This window comes from Barbatula barbatula (assembly GCF_947034865.1).
Source record: "Barbatula barbatula genome assembly, chromosome: 7".
Classification (NCBI taxonomy): Eukaryota; Metazoa; Chordata; class Actinopteri; order Cypriniformes; family Nemacheilidae; genus Barbatula; species Barbatula barbatula.
This window is the reverse complement of record NC_136770.1, coordinates 6,437,017-6,455,679: the sequence shown is the minus strand read 5'-3', so window position 1 is coordinate 6,455,679 and position 18,663 is coordinate 6,437,017. Positions and strand designations below refer to the sequence as shown.

At 38.5% G+C, this 18,663-nt stretch overlaps 1 protein-coding gene and 1 long non-coding RNA gene across 6 annotated transcripts in view; one reads left to right on the top strand and one right to left on the bottom strand.

Moving 5' to 3' along the window:
• Nucleotides 1–18,663, top strand: part of dock9b (dedicator of cytokinesis 9b) — a 56,784-nt gene that overhangs the window by 33,831 nt on the left and 4,290 nt on the right. For 3 of the 5 annotated variants that reach the window (XM_079460199.1, XM_079460200.1, XM_079460198.1), the window contains exons 12-47: nucleotides 54–260; nucleotides 865–987; nucleotides 1,291–1,373; nucleotides 1,467–1,589; nucleotides 1,832–1,911; nucleotides 2,098–2,288; nucleotides 2,481–2,546; nucleotides 2,636–2,728; nucleotides 3,039–3,150; nucleotides 3,435–3,553; nucleotides 4,239–4,325; nucleotides 4,465–4,557; nucleotides 4,685–4,800; nucleotides 4,984–5,053; nucleotides 5,164–5,289; nucleotides 5,495–5,566; nucleotides 5,656–5,802; nucleotides 5,915–5,998; nucleotides 6,170–6,281; nucleotides 7,592–7,770; nucleotides 7,881–7,985; nucleotides 8,641–8,746; nucleotides 8,830–8,960; nucleotides 9,752–9,866; nucleotides 10,975–11,041; nucleotides 11,151–11,198; nucleotides 12,399–12,535; nucleotides 13,429–13,535; nucleotides 13,627–13,764; nucleotides 13,916–14,098; nucleotides 14,200–14,313; nucleotides 14,490–14,705; nucleotides 14,936–14,993; nucleotides 15,477–15,583; nucleotides 16,579–16,701; nucleotides 16,836–16,949. In XM_079460199.1, the coding sequence (XP_079316325.1) occupies nucleotides 54–260; nucleotides 865–987; nucleotides 1,291–1,373; nucleotides 1,467–1,589; nucleotides 1,832–1,911; nucleotides 2,098–2,288; nucleotides 2,481–2,546; nucleotides 2,636–2,728; nucleotides 3,039–3,150; nucleotides 3,435–3,553; nucleotides 4,239–4,325; nucleotides 4,465–4,557; nucleotides 4,685–4,800; nucleotides 4,984–5,053; nucleotides 5,164–5,289; nucleotides 5,495–5,566; nucleotides 5,656–5,802; nucleotides 5,915–5,998; nucleotides 6,170–6,281; nucleotides 7,592–7,770; nucleotides 7,881–7,985; nucleotides 8,641–8,746; nucleotides 8,830–8,960; nucleotides 9,752–9,866; nucleotides 10,975–11,041; nucleotides 11,151–11,198; nucleotides 12,399–12,535; nucleotides 13,429–13,535; nucleotides 13,627–13,764; nucleotides 13,916–14,098; nucleotides 14,200–14,313; nucleotides 14,490–14,705; nucleotides 14,936–14,993; nucleotides 15,477–15,583; nucleotides 16,579–16,701; nucleotides 16,836–16,949 (4,152 nt within the window). Of the gene's footprint in view, nucleotides 1–35; nucleotides 261–864; nucleotides 988–1,290; nucleotides 1,374–1,466; nucleotides 1,590–1,831; nucleotides 1,912–2,097; nucleotides 2,289–2,480; nucleotides 2,547–2,635; nucleotides 2,729–3,038; nucleotides 3,151–3,434; nucleotides 3,554–4,238; nucleotides 4,326–4,464; nucleotides 4,558–4,684; nucleotides 4,801–4,983; nucleotides 5,054–5,163; nucleotides 5,290–5,494; nucleotides 5,567–5,655; nucleotides 5,803–5,914; nucleotides 5,999–6,169; nucleotides 6,282–6,513; nucleotides 6,556–7,591; nucleotides 7,771–7,880; nucleotides 7,986–8,640; nucleotides 8,747–8,829; nucleotides 8,961–9,751; nucleotides 9,867–10,974; nucleotides 11,042–11,150; nucleotides 11,199–12,398; nucleotides 12,536–13,428; nucleotides 13,536–13,626; nucleotides 13,765–13,915; nucleotides 14,099–14,199; nucleotides 14,314–14,489; nucleotides 14,706–14,935; nucleotides 14,994–15,476; nucleotides 15,584–16,578; nucleotides 16,702–16,835; nucleotides 16,950–18,663 lie in introns of all 5 variants that reach the window. The other 2 variants (XM_079460201.1, XM_079460197.1) reach the window with 2 other exon arrangements.
• LOC306896326 lies at nucleotides 11,695–12,478 on the bottom strand. Its single transcript, XR_013786893.1, has 3 exons — nucleotides 12,366–12,478; nucleotides 11,957–12,015; nucleotides 11,695–11,828 (listed from the first exon to the last, which is right to left on the bottom strand). It is a non-coding gene; the product is annotated as an uncharacterized lncRNA (long non-coding RNA).

Sequence of the window (18,663 nt, the reverse complement as noted above, 5' to 3'; positions counted from 1 at the left end):
ACACTTTTCCTTTGTTTTTTAAAAGTTTTCTGCAGCTGCATTGTCTTCTTCAGGTGGAGCCCTTCTTCGTGGTCCTTTCCCTGTTTGACGTGCAGAACAGCCGAAAAATATCTGCAGATTTTCACGTGGATCTGAACAATCCACTGGTCCGATCCATGATCCCTCCACCGAGCGCGCAGATGAACGGAGGTGTGGAACAACTTCACGGAGAAACACTGCTCTCTGAACTGCCAGAGAGGGCGCTGCAGTACCCTAGAAAAGTAAGATTTTAAGATGGAAAAATAGATAAGACGGATGTATAAAGGTACTCTTGACTCTAATATGTACAATGTGACGGAGAGACAAGGGGCAGTATTTGTTTTTATTGCCTCTTCAGGTAAGATTAAACCATCAAATAGTGAAGTGTATCGTACGAAACACTAAATGAGCCAAACACTAAACTTCAAAGGTATTTATTGTGAAAAATTATTTGGCAACGAGACAAACTATATTTCAGGTATATTGTTTCATGATGTAAAGCATATATTGACTACAATTGAAACTGTATTAAAATAAAAACAAGATCAATTATATATAATATTATAAATGTAAGACATCACATGATTCATTTAGTGTTATAACAATAATAAATATTTATAGATACATTTCTTATGTGGTAACATAAACTTCTCCTGGGCCTTGGCTCAGTAAGCTTTGCGCAGGTTTTTTGTGTAATTTTTTTCACATCCTCGCAATATTTTTCTTCAGTTTACAGCTTTATTAAACTATGCAACATGAATACAAAGCTTTTAATACATCTTTAATAATATATTTATATAAAAAATGGCGTGGACTGCAGACAGATCAACTATGTCTATGTTTCAGGGTGTCTTCTCTGTAACGTGTCCACACCCTGACATCTTTCTGGTCGCACGGATCGAGAAAGTTCTGCAGGGAGGCATCACCCACTGTGCCGAGCCGTACATGAAGAACTCTGACTCCAGCAAGGCAATGTGCCCAACATACACACACACACACACACACACAACCAAATCAAATGACCCTAATCAGAATATTCAAAACAATATCTGGTTATTGCATGGATAAAGAAAGGGATTATCAGAGTTTTGGATCTTTAAATTCGCAGGCATATCTTACTTTGACCTCTACTGTATCCTGCCAAAAACTACACTACGATACCTACCCAAGTCTTCGCACATCAGCCAGGAAAATACTGTCTGCCCAGTTCACTGTTAATAAAGCATCTCTTGAGAGCTTCTGGAGAACATTGTGCATGTTTTTTTTCCACAGGTTGCTCAGAAGGTCCTAAAGAATGCCAAGCTGGCCTGCAGCAGACTGGGCCAGTACAGGATGCCTTTCGCATGGGCGGCCCGGTGAGCCAGAACCGGCTGGAACCTTCTGTTCTTGTCTGTGTGTGGGTGTTTACCGTCAATCTCAATATTTAATCTTTCTGTTCTGTTCCACAGGCCTGTGTTCAAAGACGCCTCAGGAACTCTGGATAAAAGCGCTCGGTTCTCTGCGCTGTACCGGCAGGACGGTAATAAACTCTCCGAAGAGGATTTCTTCAAACTGCTGGTAGATTTTAGGAAGTTAGTATTCAGCTCATATCATCACTGAGGTGTTTGTTGTCTTTTTGACAGCAGGTTCAGGAATTTTCTGTTGAAACAATGGATTTACAATATGGGAATGGGAATATTTTCCAAACCTAATGTTCTCCTGCAGTGTTTTTGCAGCTGTAGGAATGTGTTTGTTAAACCTCCCATTGGGACAGTCTTTTAATCCTCCCGCAGTTCTACATTATCAAACTGTAGAAATAAAAATGTATCCACAGACCTGAGAAGATGGCCAAGCTACCTGTCATCTTGGGTAACCTGGATGTGACCATTGATAATGTCCCTCCTGACATGGCTAGTAAGTGTTGAAGTGTTTAAACTTGATATTTAATAAAACCCTATTCTCAAACATCTCACTCAACATTTTAAGGAAAATATTGTCCTAATCTCAAATTTGCATCCCATCCTTGCGTGACATGAATACTTTGCTGTGATTGGTCGACTGAGACCTTGAGGTCACTAATCTCTTCTCTCCATTGGCTAGATTGTGTGACCCCATCCTACATCCCGGTGAGGCCCTTTGAGAACAACGGGCAGAGCGATGGTTTTCTGATGGAGGTGGAAGAGTTTGTTCCCTGTATTGCCAAGTGCTCTCAGCCCTTCACCACATACAACAATCATCTCTACGTCTATCCCAAGCACCTCAAATATGACAACCAGAAGTCGTTCGCCAAGGTACCGTAGCATCGTCAGTTTAAACCCACCTGCAGTGCTTCTCTTGGCCAAAGGTGCTGGCATACTATCCAGATGGCCAGTGTAATATAGACTCTGTTTACACCAGCTGATCATGAGACCTGCACTTAGAGATCGCACTGCAAGTAGCGTTCTGGCTCACAGGCTTTCTGTGTTTTTTTTTACGTGACTCAGGCGAGGAACATTGTGGTGTGCGTGGAATTCAGAGAGTCGGATGAAGAGAATGCTCAACCTCTGAAGGTAGATTTTCTCCCAGATGACGTATATATTCTACGTACATATTTAGCCCTGTAATGGACTAACACCTGTTTCCCTGCTTCCCTGCCTAGTGTATCTATGGTCGTCCAGGTGGTCCTCTCCTCACCAAACATGCCTACGCAGCTGTTTTGCACCACCAACAGAATCCAGAGTTTTATGATGAGGTAATGAATGAAATGCCGTTTAAAAATACGTAAAATCAGATGACATAAATCATAAATAAATGCAACTGAAAACACATACAGTTATGAATTTAAGGATGAGTTTTTTTCTGAACATTCAGAGTATAATTCTAACTATATTTTATATATTTTTGTAAACATGATGTGTGTAATAATCATAATAATACTAAATAATGGCGAATAAATAATACGAATAATTCATTACATTTATGTAGCGTTTTCTGGGAATATGTACAATATTGTTGATATTGTTTATGGCTCATGTACATTGTTGTATGTGTGTGCGCTGCAGATTAAAATCGAGTTGCCCACACAGCTCCATGAGAAGCATCATCTGCTCTTTACTTTTTACCACATCAGCTGTGACTGCAGCACAAAGAAACGGGATGTAGTGGAGACCCCAGGTACTGTTTTTCTGCAAGGCATGCTGGGTAATGGGGGTGCTTAGCCATGTGCTGAGGATTGTGCTGCACACCTCTTTTTGTTAACCTATAGTAAACTGCAATGTAAGTCGCTTTGGATAAAGGATCTGCCGAGTGCATAAATTAAATGTAAATGCAAATGTACTTGTGATTTCATCAGCGTTTACAGTATTTTCAGATAATATCAAAATCAAATCGCATACATTTTAATGTCTACATGTGTTGAAAGTTTTCTCTATTATACGTTGTCTCGCTCTGTCTTACAGTGGGCTCTGCCTGGCTTCCTCTGCTTAAAGATGGTCGTGTTGTTACGAGTGAGCAAAACATCTCTGTGGCAGCCAACTTACCAAATGGTTACCTCAGCTGCCAGGAGGGTGTGAGCAAGGTACAGTACTGTAAATCCACAGTCATAACAAAAACATGCTCTTGACACATATCTCACCCATTTGCTGACCATATGTCAAATGCACATTAATGTTGGACTTAAATGATCTACGTGTGGTCTAATTTGTGTTTTGAATTCTTATTGCATTCTATTAGTTTTTTCCATATGTGTCCGGTGATAAATTGTGTATTTTTACAGGTAGCTTTTTCATAGCTTAAGGAATGTTAATAGTGAGTTAATAGTGGTCTAGCTGTCAAATGAGACTTTGACATCCAGTTTTAGTATAAAGCAATATTATTACCATGGATAGTATACTATAGCTTTAATAAATTCATTTTTCGGAAAATGTATTATTAATAAATGTTTGCGTTCATTTTGAGATCTTTTGACAGATTGAGATATAGTTGAAACAACATATTGTTATTTATTTGTACAAATCTACTGCGTAATATTTCCAGTTAATATTGTGTTTTAGTAATAAGAAAGATACGTTTGTTTTGTGTCTATAAGCAAAAGTGAGCACAGTTTAAGAAAGAGTTGACATCTGTTGTAAAACCCTGGATTGCTGTTCTTTAACGTTTACTCTCATTTCTGTCTCGCCGAAACATTAACTAACAAGACATTATGGACATTTGTGATGTATTTTGGTTGGAATAGATTTTATAAACATGATGTTTGTTTACAGCACTCCAGTCCTGAGATAAAATGGGTGGATGGAGGACGTCCTCTGTTCAAACTTTCCACACATCTGGTCTCTACCATCTACACTCAGGTTCAACTCTAAATGATCTATATACATCCTTGTGTTAATCTTATTCATATCTATTAGTAAAGTAAAATTCAGTCAAATACAGATTATAAATTATTTTTTAGCCGATCCCAGTCAATAAACTTGAATTCAATCTCTTCAGGATCAGCACCTGCACAACTTCTTCCATCATTTTCAGAGTATTCAGTCTGTGGCTCCGCGTCCAGCTGAGGGTGAACTTGTGAAATACCTTAAGGTGAGAAGGTTCTACTTCTAAGCAGATTTCCTCGTTTGTCAATCCACCGTTGAAAAAATCACTATTGTTGGTCACCAAAAATGATTATGATAGACCCAATGACGTGACATTACCATTAATTCCTCAGAGTCTTCATGCCATGGAAGGTCATGTGATGATCAAATTCCTGCCGACTATTTTAAACCAGCTGGTTCATGTTCTGACAAGCGCAAGTAATGAAGATGTGGCTGTTAATACCACCAGGTGAGAAACATATGAACTCTGATGTGACTCCTTAAGTGCAATTTTTACTTCTTTGCCTGTCGATGCGGCCAATGGCACTCAAGTATAAACGAAAACCGCCGCTTTAGAGGCTAAGGCGTAGGTCTGACTTAGAAGTAAAAAGTCTCACATGCTCATATTGTCCATGTTTGTTCTCACCTGCAGGGTCATGGTCCACATTGTTGCCCAGTGCCACGAGGAGGGTCTAGAGCACTATCTAAGATCATGTGTTAAAGTAAATTAAGTTGTACCTAGAATATCGTTTTTTCAAAATATTTTTACTGCAATAGCAAATGTGGAGCAACACCGGCTAAAGGTAAATCTTGTTATGTATTGTTTTTCCAGTACGTCTTTAAAACAGAGTCGTACTCAAGTGGTAATGGTAAAACAGTGCACGAAGAGTTGGCCAAAGCAATGACTTCCATCTTAAAGCCTTCAACTGACTTCTTAACCTGCAACAAGCTTCTCAAGGTACTAAAAACATGTTTTTTGCATAAGGGTTTACTCCTCAGTGGAGAATCCTATCATTCTCCAAATAATCCAGGGAGGAAAAATCTTGAATGTGTCGGATGGTGTCATAGTGTTGAATTAAAAGAAACCTATTTGGCCTTGTGATAAGTAAGTCATTCTCTAAAGATGACGATTGATGAAAAATACTGATGTTGTGTTTTTGCAGTATTCGTGGTATTTTTTTGAAGCCTTGGTAAAGTCGATGGCTCAATACCTGATGGAGAGCGGCAAGGTGAAGGTCAGGATCATTCCATAATTCTTCTATCTCTGTAGACACATATGTCTGAGCTGTGTACAGACCGCAGCTGTGTTTCTTTATACGTGTAGCTGTCCAGGAACCAGCGGTTTACGGCATCATTCCATCATGCTGTGGAGACGTTGGTGAATATGCTGATGCCCCACATCACACATAAGTATAAGGACAACCTGGACGCTGCACGTAATGCCAACCACAGCCTGGCTGTCTTCATAAAGGTACAATGCGGAGCTAAGCTGATTAGATCCTCTTACAAATATTGAGGAACATTTGATCATTGGGATTGTATTGTATTCATTTCGTTGAGCGTTTATTGACTTCTTTTTTCAGCGCTGTTTTACCTTTATGGATCGAGGATTTGTCTTTAAACAGATAAACAATTACATCACCTGTTTTGTGCCTGGAGACCCCAAGGTACACATTCATATTAAAACACAATAGTTGTATAAACTCAACCTTAATTTGATGTATAACCTAAATTGGAGACCTATTGACATAATTTGGATTGAATGTAAAAGTTGTATATCATTTGTCTATCATTGATGTATTTTTTTACTTCAATATTATTGTCTTTCTGTCCCGCAGACGCTGTATGAGTTTAAGTTTGAATTCCTGCGAGTGGTGTGTAACCACGAACACTACGTCCCCCTCAACCTGCCCATGCCTTTTGGAAAGGGCCGTATTCAGAGGTTCCAAGGTAAACACACAGCTTCTTCAGGACCCTGTTGTTGGAATTGTATAAGAATTACTCCGCTGTCTTTCTCCAAAGGTTAAGCTGTTCATCAGGAGAATTCAATTATTAGATTTAATAGAAATCTTCTTTCCTCTCAGTTGTCCTTCTGGCTGTTTGGGACGATTGCTCATGTATGTCATCCGCTGTGCTGCTCTCTTTCTCTTTTCCACTGTCTTTCTCTCTTTCTGCCTGATAGCTTTTCTGTCTCATAATAAGGAGGCTCATGCCAGATGTGTAGGTGAGCAGTCCTGCTTGCCCCGTGGCTCAGCAATGTTTACGTCTGGTCTTAAAGGGATACTTCACCCAAAACTGAAAATTCTATCATCATTTACTTCGAGTTGTTCCAGATCTGTATAAATGTCTTTGTTCTGATGAACACAGAGAATATTTGGAAGAATGCTTTAAACCAAACAGATCTTGCCTCTCATTGACTCCAATAGTAGGAAAATGCATTTTTTTGTTCTGTTGAACACAAACAAAGACATTTTGAAGAATGAAGTTCTGTGGCACTTTTGACTACCATTGTATCTTTCACCAGAAATGCAAACCAAGAAATGTATATAGATTTGGAACAACTCGAAGGTGAGTAAATGATGACAGCATTTTCATTTTTGGGTGAAGTATCCCTTTAATAAATGACACGTCCCATTGTCTGTAGCATTTCTTCAGTGTCTATATCCTTGTCCATTTTCCTAGTGTGAAAGGGTCATGTTCATCAGTTTAGATGATCAATTCATTTTTTGTTTGATTCATCTTTCTGGACACACATAATTCTGGTGTAATATTTCCTTGTGTATGTATTTAGTTTCATTGTGACTTACTGTGTGCACCTTAGTTATTAAGTCATTCTGTTATATTGATCTGTGGAACAGTTTGGTTTGAAACATTATTTAAAACCAAACGTTATTTTCAGTCATTGCTTCTTGCATCTTTTTTTATATTTGCGCTGGAAATTTCGGTCACACTTTCTTTTAAGGTCCAATTCTCGATATTAACAAACCAATAATTGTGACTTTTGCCTCAATAAACTCCTCATTTGCTCCTTATTAATAGATAGTACGGTAGCTGTTAGGTGTAGGTATTGGGTAGGATTAAGGATGTAGAATATGGTCATGCAGAATATGTGCTATATAAGTACTAATAAGCAGCCAATATGCTAATAAAAGGCATTCTAATAGGTTAATAGTGTTAATAGTGAGAATTGGTCCCTAGCTGGAGACTGAATGCTATATGGCATCTGTAATGGCTTCCCTTCCCTCCCCGACGTCTTGCAGATCTGCAGTTGGACTACTCCCTGACTGATGATTTCTGCAGGAATCACTTCCTAGTGGGCTTGCTGTTAAGGGAAGTATGTGGAGCACTTCAGGAGTTCGGAGAAGTCCATCAGATCGCCATTCAAGTGCTGAAGAGTCTGATGATAAAACACACTTTTGATGACCGCTATGCCTCAAAGGTGGGCTAATTAATGCGATGCATAATTCTAATACAAGTCAAATACAACACCATATTTCTGAATTTATTTGGACTCATAGATACCTAACCTGTGTATGTGTGCATATCTAGAGCCAGCAAGCCCGGATGGCGACACTCTATTTGCCTTTGTTTGGGTTGCTACAGGAGAATGTTCACAGACTAAGCGTGAGAGACACATCTCAATGCACCAACCAGGTGAATCATTTTTTTATGCGTTTTTGTATTCTGTAATCTTTTCATCTGTGTATTATTATTATTATTTAGGACCTCAGATGGCAGCGGGTGGGCCGGGTGGGTTCAAATATATAGTATGACTAACTGAAGTGTATAATGTCTCTCAATTAGTGTTTCACCCGTGAAACAACATAAAGATAGTAATGAATATTAATAAAAATACATTCTATAGAAAAGGATTTGATAACATATTGATTGTATTTTTACTTTATCTGTAAGGGAGGGCTTCGTTATTTAATATAAGTTTGAACTAGGGCTTTTAAACGATTAATCGCATTCAGAATTAAAGTTTGTGTTGACATAATAAACGTATGTCTGTGTACTGTACATATTTATTTTGTGTTAATAAAATAACACAAATACATGTACAACTTTAAGAAATAAAATATAAAGAATTTTTTTAAATGTATATAAGTCGGATTAGAAACATAAGACTCCTTTTTGTTAAACTTAGTTTTATTTGAGTGTTGATAATACAATTTTCATAGTCTAATTGATTAAATAAGTTATATTTTACTTAAAATTATGAAATTATATAAAAAGTCTAAAATAATACTGATCATTAAATCGTTTTCATGATGGAGACATGAAACGTTTGCTTTTTTCATCTGTTTAGACCGGTCGAGATGACTCCAGCATCTCCACGGCAACCCCCCAGAAGCCTGTTGGTAGCCTTGACAACAGCCTTCATAAAGATGTGTTCGGGGTCATCTCAGGCACTGGTTAGTGATTGGTTTACATTTCAAACATTTATCTGTTCATGATTTTATGAACGAGTTATGATATGAGTTCTTTCTGTGTGCAGCTTCTCCTCACACCTCCACGCCCAACATCGGCTCTGTGCGCCACGCTGATTCTCGAGGTTCTCTGGTGAGCACTGACTCAGGAAACAGCCTGCCTGAGAAGACCATCGAGAAAAACGGCTCTCTGGATAAGGTAGAGCAAATCCTGAACTGATATCAATATTTCCCAAAATAATCAAATTTGCCTTGTTCAGTTCTAATCCTCTGCGTTTGTCTTTTCAAAGCATATTAAATAGAGGTATTATACATTCACAAGCTTCATAACATTTGCGTACTTTACCTGAAACTATTATAAATGTGTGTTCCAAGTAGTTCATTTTTATGTACATTTTTGTTCATTAGATGTGCATTAATACATTTATGTTCATAAAAGCTGTAAAAATATATACAAAATTTACCCTAATCATTTATAACTGTCATTAATAATCATCCTAACCCTCTGACCTCTTAGCTGAAAGAGAGGTTCACACGTAGACACACCCTCACTGTGCTGCCCCTCCCCCCTGAACCGGAGGACCCCGCCCCCCTCAGCCGCGCAGCCAAACGTGTCACGATGGATTTTTCACTGCTCTCAAGCCCCGCCCTCTACGACAACGACACTAACCCAATTACTGACACCATACAAGTAGAGCAACCCTAAAGTGTGTCCCCTTCTGGGGAGTGAACCTGCGTGCATGCTGTCATCTTTATTCTCGGACATTATGAGGGTGTTTCATGCATGTGTTTCTTGCATGTGTTCACTTTCCATTACGATCACATTCATTTATGAAAAAATCCTCTTTTTGCCATTTGATGGCAAGGCTTTGATGGTCCTCCATCTGCTGTGATGTGTTCATTTGATGTCTGCTATTATATACAGTACCTGGTGTGTGCTGTATATATTCTATTATGTAACTCTAATGAGTGTATGTTTGTGTATGACAGACCCAGTCAGCCACTGCTATGGGCAGCTCTATGCTACGCTGTGATAAGTTGGATAGAGAAGAAATCAAAAACCTGCTCATGTGTTTTCTCCATGTCTTAAAGAGCATGTCTGAAGGTAAGAGCTTGACCGTGGCTTAGGTTTCTTAAACTATTGGCACTTGTGGCCTTTTAGAAATTAACCTGAAATGAACATCGACAGTGAATATAGAAGGAAAATTCTGTTTTGATTTACCAGTGTCACATTCCCACCACATCTGAAGTTATGTATTTTAGTTATTAACATTTAACAGCAATTGCTTTACTTTGGCCAGTATTTTTAGAGCAAAACTCTAAAAAACTTTTAGTGCAAAGGCCATTTTTCATTGCCTGCATTTCATGTTTTGTAAATAGGCAATTTAAATATACTTTTACACTTTTTGTGTGACAAAAAATAGTTTGTTGTGGTGGCACTGACACACTATGGATAGCCATAGTTTTTGAAACTTAAATAAAAATGTGAATGGATTATGTTAGAATGTCATAGTTTCAAACAGGAATATTTTAATACTTATATAAAGAATTTTCATTGGATTTTTATTTTCAAATATGGACAAGGTTAAAATAATAAAGTATATCAATCCAAATTCAAATCAAAGTTTTGCATTGTTGCATGCATGACGAAAGTAATAACAGAATTAAAGATTATGAATTGTTATGTGTTATAATGAAAAATATTGAGAACAGAGAACAGATAAGAATTCAAATTCAAAAAGCTTTATTGTCTATCCCCAACGGGGCCGAACATTTTCTGTAGACAAAAGGCTCAGACACACAAACAGTACTCATTACAGCAACACATAACACTACATTCATCCCATAAAGATAAATACAAATACATAAATTCATTTTAAGGTCCTATTTAAAATACCAATTGCAGTTGGGATAGATGTAATGCATGGTATTATTGCAATTTTCTGTACATTACCGAAAAACCTGTACATTGATGAAACTGTACTGTGTGTTTGTGTGTCACATTTTTCATGGGATGTATATATTAGCTGTAATAATGACCGTCCCTAAATAATTTGAGAAGTAGCAAAAATAAAGTATAGTGTATAATAAACTGTCCAGTAGTTTATAGCATATAGTATGTATAGTATATGTGCTTTTTTAAATGGCAATATTTAATTCAGTAAAAATCTAATCCACGGAACTGATACATTTTATCCCATTTGATTTTACAGATGCCTTGTTTACATACTGGAATAAAGCCACAACCTCTGAACTGATGGACTTCTTCACATTACTAGAGTAAGTCATTCGAAGCAGTAGTACTGATCACATCATAGTATCAAAGTACCGAGGTCCTGTAACTCAATACTGAGCACTCACTTTATCTCTCTCTCTCTTTCACATGCAGAGTGTGTCTGCATCAGTTCAGGTATATGGGCAAGAGATTCATTGCCAGGTAAAAATATTGATCTTTCTTCCTAATTTTGGGTCATTGGGTCATTGATTGCCGAGCACAGGAAATGTCAGCAATTGTTTTGTTTTTTTACTTGGATAATAAAAAACAAGTATGCACAGCTGCTTATGTGTGTATATGTTTTATTGGCTGAAATGCGGGCGAGGGTTCAGTTAGTCAGTGATACTGTAGCATCCTGGCACCCCTGAACAGGGTAAGAGCTGTGTGCGAGTGTGTAAGTGTCTGTTACTAACAGCATGCTCACCTTTATTTCCACTAGTTGAACTAACTCACTCATTGCCTTGTGTGTGTGCATAGCCAAAACATTTCCACAGTATGTCTTTTTGATCTCAGAGCAGGAGGACAAGGCTTTGTAGTGTGTTGAGTTATTAATGACTTGCATGTTTGATGTCCATTGAAAACGAGAACTACGGTCTTAATGTGCTTACACCCATGTGCCTACATCATCACATCTCCCTCCAAACACGCTGGAATGAGGTGTAGCCCAAGCCTCTCCAGGTTTTAGTCCTCCTAACCTTAGTCAGCTTATATTGTCAGCTGGATATTTTTGGAGGGGCCCAGCAAAAATCTGGGAGGGGGGGGCGATGCCCCCTTAGACCCTGGACTCAATCTCTAAATGAATTAATGATGAAAGGTTATTTAAAAATATCTAAGCATAAACTACAAGTATCTCACTCCCTAATCAGTGTGTAACATCAGCATGGATTCTACCTTTTGCATGTTTTGACATCATTACTCACCCGTCATTGGTAACCCGGCTCTAAACTTCTTCCGCTGCCACTGTCTCCTGCTGTCTGGTCTACATAACCAGTCATACGACAAACAAATGTAACTTAACATTATTTACAGTGAAGTGTTAACAATGTGTAGCTTACTGCATGAACAACATGTTTAACATCATTCAAAATTAAGAATAGAGGTGCCACTTTGCGACATATCATATGTTTTATGTTACATTTAAAGGTTCATTCCAGCAAATTCCATTGCTCATTTGACATGCGTTATTTGTTTATTATTATTCGTTCGGTTGTGACCATCGGCTGTTTCTTTGTCTACATCCTTATAAAGTCCGCTATATAGGCCATTATCATATCAACCGGTTAAACATAAATAAAGAAGTACTTAATTTATAAATGATTGACAGCTCACTTGTCCTCTCATAAAAGCTTTGTTTTTCCTCAGAAGCCAGGAGGGGGTGGGGTTTATGGTTCCGGACAGGAAGTCGTTGACTCTTCCTGTGTCTCGTAACAGAGGGAGTGTCATTCACACACGCTTACACCAGCTGGGCAACCTGGAGAACGCACACACTTTCAACCATAGTAAGACATTATCACATGCACACACTCATGTACAGTAGTGGACAAAAGTGATGTCCAGATTTGAAAGTCTTTGTTCTTAATTCAAATATATATTATTTAAAAATGTGGCATGCATGTTGCATAGTTGTGCTTGGCATGAAAACTGAAGCTCTGCTTTAAAGCCACAATATGGAAGAATTTTATTGTGCAATATCCAAAAATTACTTGAACAGTGTGATATATTTCATGCAGTTGTGCACTTGCATTATCCCGAATGTTCCCCAGAATGTGCAAATCCAGAGAAATTTGTCTCCTTTGTATTTGTCGCATATCAGTGACTTAATATCCGGTGCTCCACAATACCCTCAGTTTCCGGTTGGAGAAACTAGAGCAATACGCAAATCCTGAAGTGGTTATACAGCTTCTGTATAACCACCGTATACAGCATACGTAGCATTACATTCCACGTTTCTTACAAGCTAATTCATTACGATGACTTAAAATAAAATGAATTCCTTACCTCGTCTGTGAACATGATGGGCGATCTCCATACGCCTCTGGACGGTGAAAACGACATGTTCCATAATTCCACTCTACATAACGTCATTTAGCTCGCTTTTTGTTGTTGTTTTGAAAGTTTGCCATCTAGTGGTCTACATTTACATATTGTGACTTTAAAATAATTTAAGCATTTGGCAAAAATTACACACAACACAAACATAACGCTTACTGAGTCCAGGCCTTAGAAAATGGCTACAAAATTGTACGATGATGGATCAATTCAGGATAGATGTCATCCAACTTGAGAGAGTCGCAATACAGAGCAAAACTGAGACGGCAATGCAACTTAACAGTTCTGGTTTGTTTAGTTTTTAACTGATACGATCATTTTCCCCCTTTTTTTTCTCCTTCAGCGTATTGTCATGGTGATGCTGAGACGTGTCTCCTGGAGGCTAACGTCTCAACGGAGGTCTGTCTGACAGTGCTGGACACACTCAGCGTGTTCATCATGGGCTTTAAGGTACTCACAGCAAACAGAAACGGGTGTTTTTAAGTGCAAAGAAAGAACATTTTGCCCTGATTTAATTCCAAACAAAATCTCTTTCCCACAGACGCAGCTGTGTGCCGATTTGGGCCATAACCCACTTATGAAGAAGGTTTTCCAAGTGCATCTCTGTTTTCTTCAGATCCCCCAATCAGAGACGGCACTGAAGCAGGTCTTCACCTCTCTGCGTACCTTCATTTACAAGGTAAACACTGTTGCACATTATGAAATGTGAGAATTTATGATCAACAGTGAGAATATGATGTTATATAAAATGGACATATTGGTTGTGATGGAAGTTTGGTGCTGCGCTATACTGTATGTCAAGTAACACTCTAAATTCTTCACTTTATCAGTTTCCCTGTACATTTTTTGACGGACGGGCAGATATGTGTGCCTGTCTGTGTTATGAGATCCTGAAGTGCTGTAATTCCAAACTGAGCTCCATACGCAGTGATGCGGCGCACCTGCTGTATTTTCTCATGAAAAGCAACTTTGAGTACAGCGGCAGGAAATCATTCGTCCGCACACACCTGCAGGTAGGAGAGGAAAAAGTCATATTAACAGCATAGATACGATATAGAATATTACATATTACATATTATATATATATATATATATATATTAATATTTTTCTCAGGTGGTGATTGCAGTCAGTCAGCTGATCGCTGATGTCATCGGGATCGGTGGCACGCGCTTTCAGCAGTCGCTGTCCATCATTAACAACTGCGCCAACAGCGACAAAAGCATAAAGGTAAAGACACACATTCAATTCATTCAACACTCAGAACAAATCTTTACGGTCTATTTCAAACATTCGAAACATGTATATCAAAGTCTTCCATTTGACTTTTTCCGCTTTGTTTCTTCGAGACATTTGCTAAAAACACAAATCGATGTTTGATGATAACCTCTCTCTCTTCGGACCAGCACACTGCTTTTCCCTCGGACGTGAAGGACCTGACCAAGCGGATCCGCACGGTGCTGATGGCCACCGAGCAGATGAAGGAACACGAGAAAGACCCGGAGATGTTGGTGGACCTGCAGTACAGCCTGGCCAAATCCTACACCAGCACCCCTGAACTGCGCAAAACCTGGCTGGACAGCATGGCCAAGATCCACGTGAAGAACGGAGATCTGTCTGAGGCAAGATGGCCAAAATAATCTCTAACCAAATTCTCTGTAGGTTTAAGGGATGTTATAGAACCTTACGCAAAGTATAGCAAAACATGATACATATATGTTAGGTCCTTGACTTTGCTGTTTTTAAATATTTATTATTTATGTTAAGCAGTGTGTTCAGAATTATTTTGCCTGTTTTATAAAATTAAAGGATAATGAGGACTAATCCTTGCCTTAATGTGGATGTTTTTCAGGCTGCGATGTGTTATGTGCATGTGGCAGCGCTGGTGGCTGAGTACCTAAAGAGGAAAGGTAAGGATTCACTAGGGGGTGCAATGGAGTTTGTCCCTTTACTCATATTCGAACTCATACAGTATATAGGCCTACTTAAAAACAATAATTTGGGGTGTGGGGCTGTTGTTTGTTTTTGGATTTTTCGTCTACAGAGCTCATAAAATATCTAGTACTTTTCTACATAGAACCTCAGCTTGGCTGATATCTCAAATATAGGCTACTTGTGCATATACATATGTGTGGCATTCAGGTAAAAGGTGTCACCATGCATGCACACAAGCACACACACACACACACATAATCTTTGTAATTGACTTTGACAAAGTGATAACCGCAATTTACAGGGGTCAGGAAAAGTAGACACACATTCATGCACATTTACTCATACACACTCATTTGTTATGCGACTTCAATATCAACTACATGGCTTTCAATTAAGAGCTGTGTAGACTTTCTCGAAAAATAATCTTTACCTTTTAATACACTATTCATTTATCGCAGGAATGTTCCGTCAGGGCTGCACTGCATTTCGTGTGATCACACCCAACATTGATGAGGAGGCGGCCATGATGGAGGACGTGGGGATGCAAGACGTTCACTTTAATGAGGTTCCAGTACACCCACTGTCACTTATGCCACACCCTCAGCATATTGAGCCACGCTCCCTAACCCTACCACCCTTTAACAATGACGTCCACACGCTCAGGAATAAATTCAAAACAACTGTTACACCTGTTTAACAATGTCTGTAATAACCCGTGGCCTCAGATTTCTTATCTAATCAGTATTAATAGCTCCTCTTAAGTGGGTGTGTTTGTAAAGGTAATAAACCACGTGTGCAGAGAGTCTCTTGTCACTGTGTGTAAACAGTTTTTTCATTAAATTGGCTGTGTACATTTTTATTTTTACAGGATTTCTTCAGAAATTTTATTTTATTTCACAGAAACTTTACATATTGTATTTTTTAAATGCTGTAAAAATGTTAAATTACAGAAATAAACTTTTGCAACTTTGTTGCAATTTTGTTGCATGGTTTTTTTTTGTGCTTTTTTAGGAATGTTTGCTAAATTGCGCAGAATAGATTCAAATGTCAAACAGATTTAGGGCTGTCACAATATCAGATTTATACAGAATTCATGATAATGAGATATTTTTGTGATATTTATTTTTCAAAAACATTTCAATAGTGCTATCAGTGCTGTTCATCTTTAATATAACAATCTCTTTATTTAAACAATGAATCATACTCCAAATACAGATGTAGGGAGATGGTGAGATAGTTTGTGTACATTGTCAGTACACAATATTTTGTGACAGCGTTGTTATAAATCAGTGCTTAATACTTTGCTTCTATTGTTTACCTGGATAAAAGCGTCTGCTAAATGACTAAATGTAAATGTACTTTGGGATTTGTTTAAATTTATATCTCTAGCCACTGTAGGAGCAATAATAACAGTGACATTGGCATTAGCATTAACCACTAACTACATGAATTCCCTGAAATAATTAGTATTGACCGTGACACGTTTTTGTGGTGGGGTTAGTCATTTGCATCATGAACACACCGCATGTACAGTAATAATATGTGCGTGTCTGTCATCAGGAGGTGCTGATGGAGTTGTTGGAAGCTTGTGCTGACGGTTTATGGAAAGCTGAACGTTACGAACTCATTGCAGACATCTACAAACTTATCATCCCGATTTATGAACAACGCAGAGACTTTGAGGTGCGCACACACACACACAGTTTACATGTTTATCAAGGCAATATTAACCATTTACCAGAATTACTGTATGTACAGTTTGTGTAAATAGTGTCCTCATTTCCAAAGTATATATATAGTTTTGTGTTTTTATGTAGAAACTGGCCCACCTCTATGACACGTTACATCGCGCCTACACTAAAGTGATGGAAGTGATGCATTCTGGGAAGAGGCTGCTTGGGACTTTCTTCAGAGTGGCGTTTTTTGGCCAGGTAAGGCTTTTCAATCGTTTCTAACAGTCCAGCGGACACAAATAGTTTGATTTAGGCTTTACCAGCACTCTAAAATACACCTGCAATCTATTCTAAAGGGGTCTTATTATGACAAATCAATGGTTCAATGTGCCATGAGAGTTTATATTAACAATATATTAACTCAAAAAATTGTAATCCTTGTATTACTGACATTGTATGCAAAACATTAACATAATGCTGCTTACATTTACACATCGATTACGCGTATTGGTTGTTCAGAATCGTACCCCGCCCACTCATGATGATGTAATATTATCCCTAAACGGCATCACACTGGTAAATGCCAGATAAACTGTAAAAAACATTCATATTAAATTAAATTAGTACCTTTTTGACTTCATTGAAACTGTTCAGTGGAAGATAGGACAGGAAGCGTAGGAGAGAGAAGGGGTCGGGAAAGGACCTCAAGCCGGGACTCGGACTCGGGTCACCCAAAGCACAACTGCGCCACATGTTGGAGCACTGCCCACAAGGCCATAGGCTCCGACAAATTACAACGGATTTTGACTTGAACTATATTATAGTTGAGCCTCAGGAAGGAAAATGTAATCCCATTTAAGACCCCTTTTAAGATTTTTCATTTAAAAACAGATTCCTGGAAAATAGATGTATAAAGCGTTTGTATATACAGTGCGCATGCCAATCTAACCTGCATGAGTCTTGTTTAAAGCATGTCCGAGGCATCGTGGGTCTCAGTTAATCAATCTTTTCTGCTTTCTTTTCTGTCCTAAGGCTGCGGTAAGTTTTGTTTCAAACAGTGTGTGTGTGTGTGTTTGTTTTGTGTTCTGTCTTACTCATTGACATAGTCAGGCGAGGCTTCGCCGTGTGACCGTAATGGTCTCGCTCAATCACCGCTTGATTCACCCGCATGTCTTTAGTCGGGAAATCGAGGTTGTGTTTCTCTGTGTGCATCTAACATCCTACTGTCCACTAACACATAACGCCTCTCCTCATCTGTACATCCTGTAATTTGCTTCATCCTGATGGAGCTGGGTAGCTCTGGATGTCTTTGTTTACTTTGGAAGCCATTTTGAAATGGGTTTGGGCCATAAAAATAACCTAGGCAACACTTAGGCAGCTCTTTCGCTGTACGTCGGGTCCATAAAACTTACAGAAGCCGTGTGATTTTATGGCTTGAGATGTTTCAACATGAGAACAGAAGCCTGGTGAAAGCTTTGAGCGCTGACATATATTTCTGCACAGAACAAACAGAAAGGGGGAGATTATTAAAAGATTGGAGGATAAGAATAGTCAAAAAATGCATCTCTTGTTGGTCTGAGGGTTTAGACTTTGTAATAAGCGCTAAGAGCGTCACGTTTGCTTTGATATTGGTGATGTCATAACTTTTCATTTCCACCTGTGTGATGTTGAGGTTGGTTGATTTCTAAGATAAAAACCTGTTTTTCTTTGTTGTAGTGCGTTGAATACTCTAGGCAATATCAGCATTGTGGATGTGCAATACTAGATAAAAAAGTAAACACATAAATACAACTGAGAAGAACTACCCTCCAGACCATTCTTAAAGGGACAGTTCACCCAAAAATGAAAATTCTTTCTTCATTTACTCACCCTCGAGTTGTTCCAAATCCTTATACATTTCTTTGTTCTGATGAACACAGAGAATGATATTTGGAAGAATGCTTGTAGCCAAACAGTTTTTGGCTACCATTGT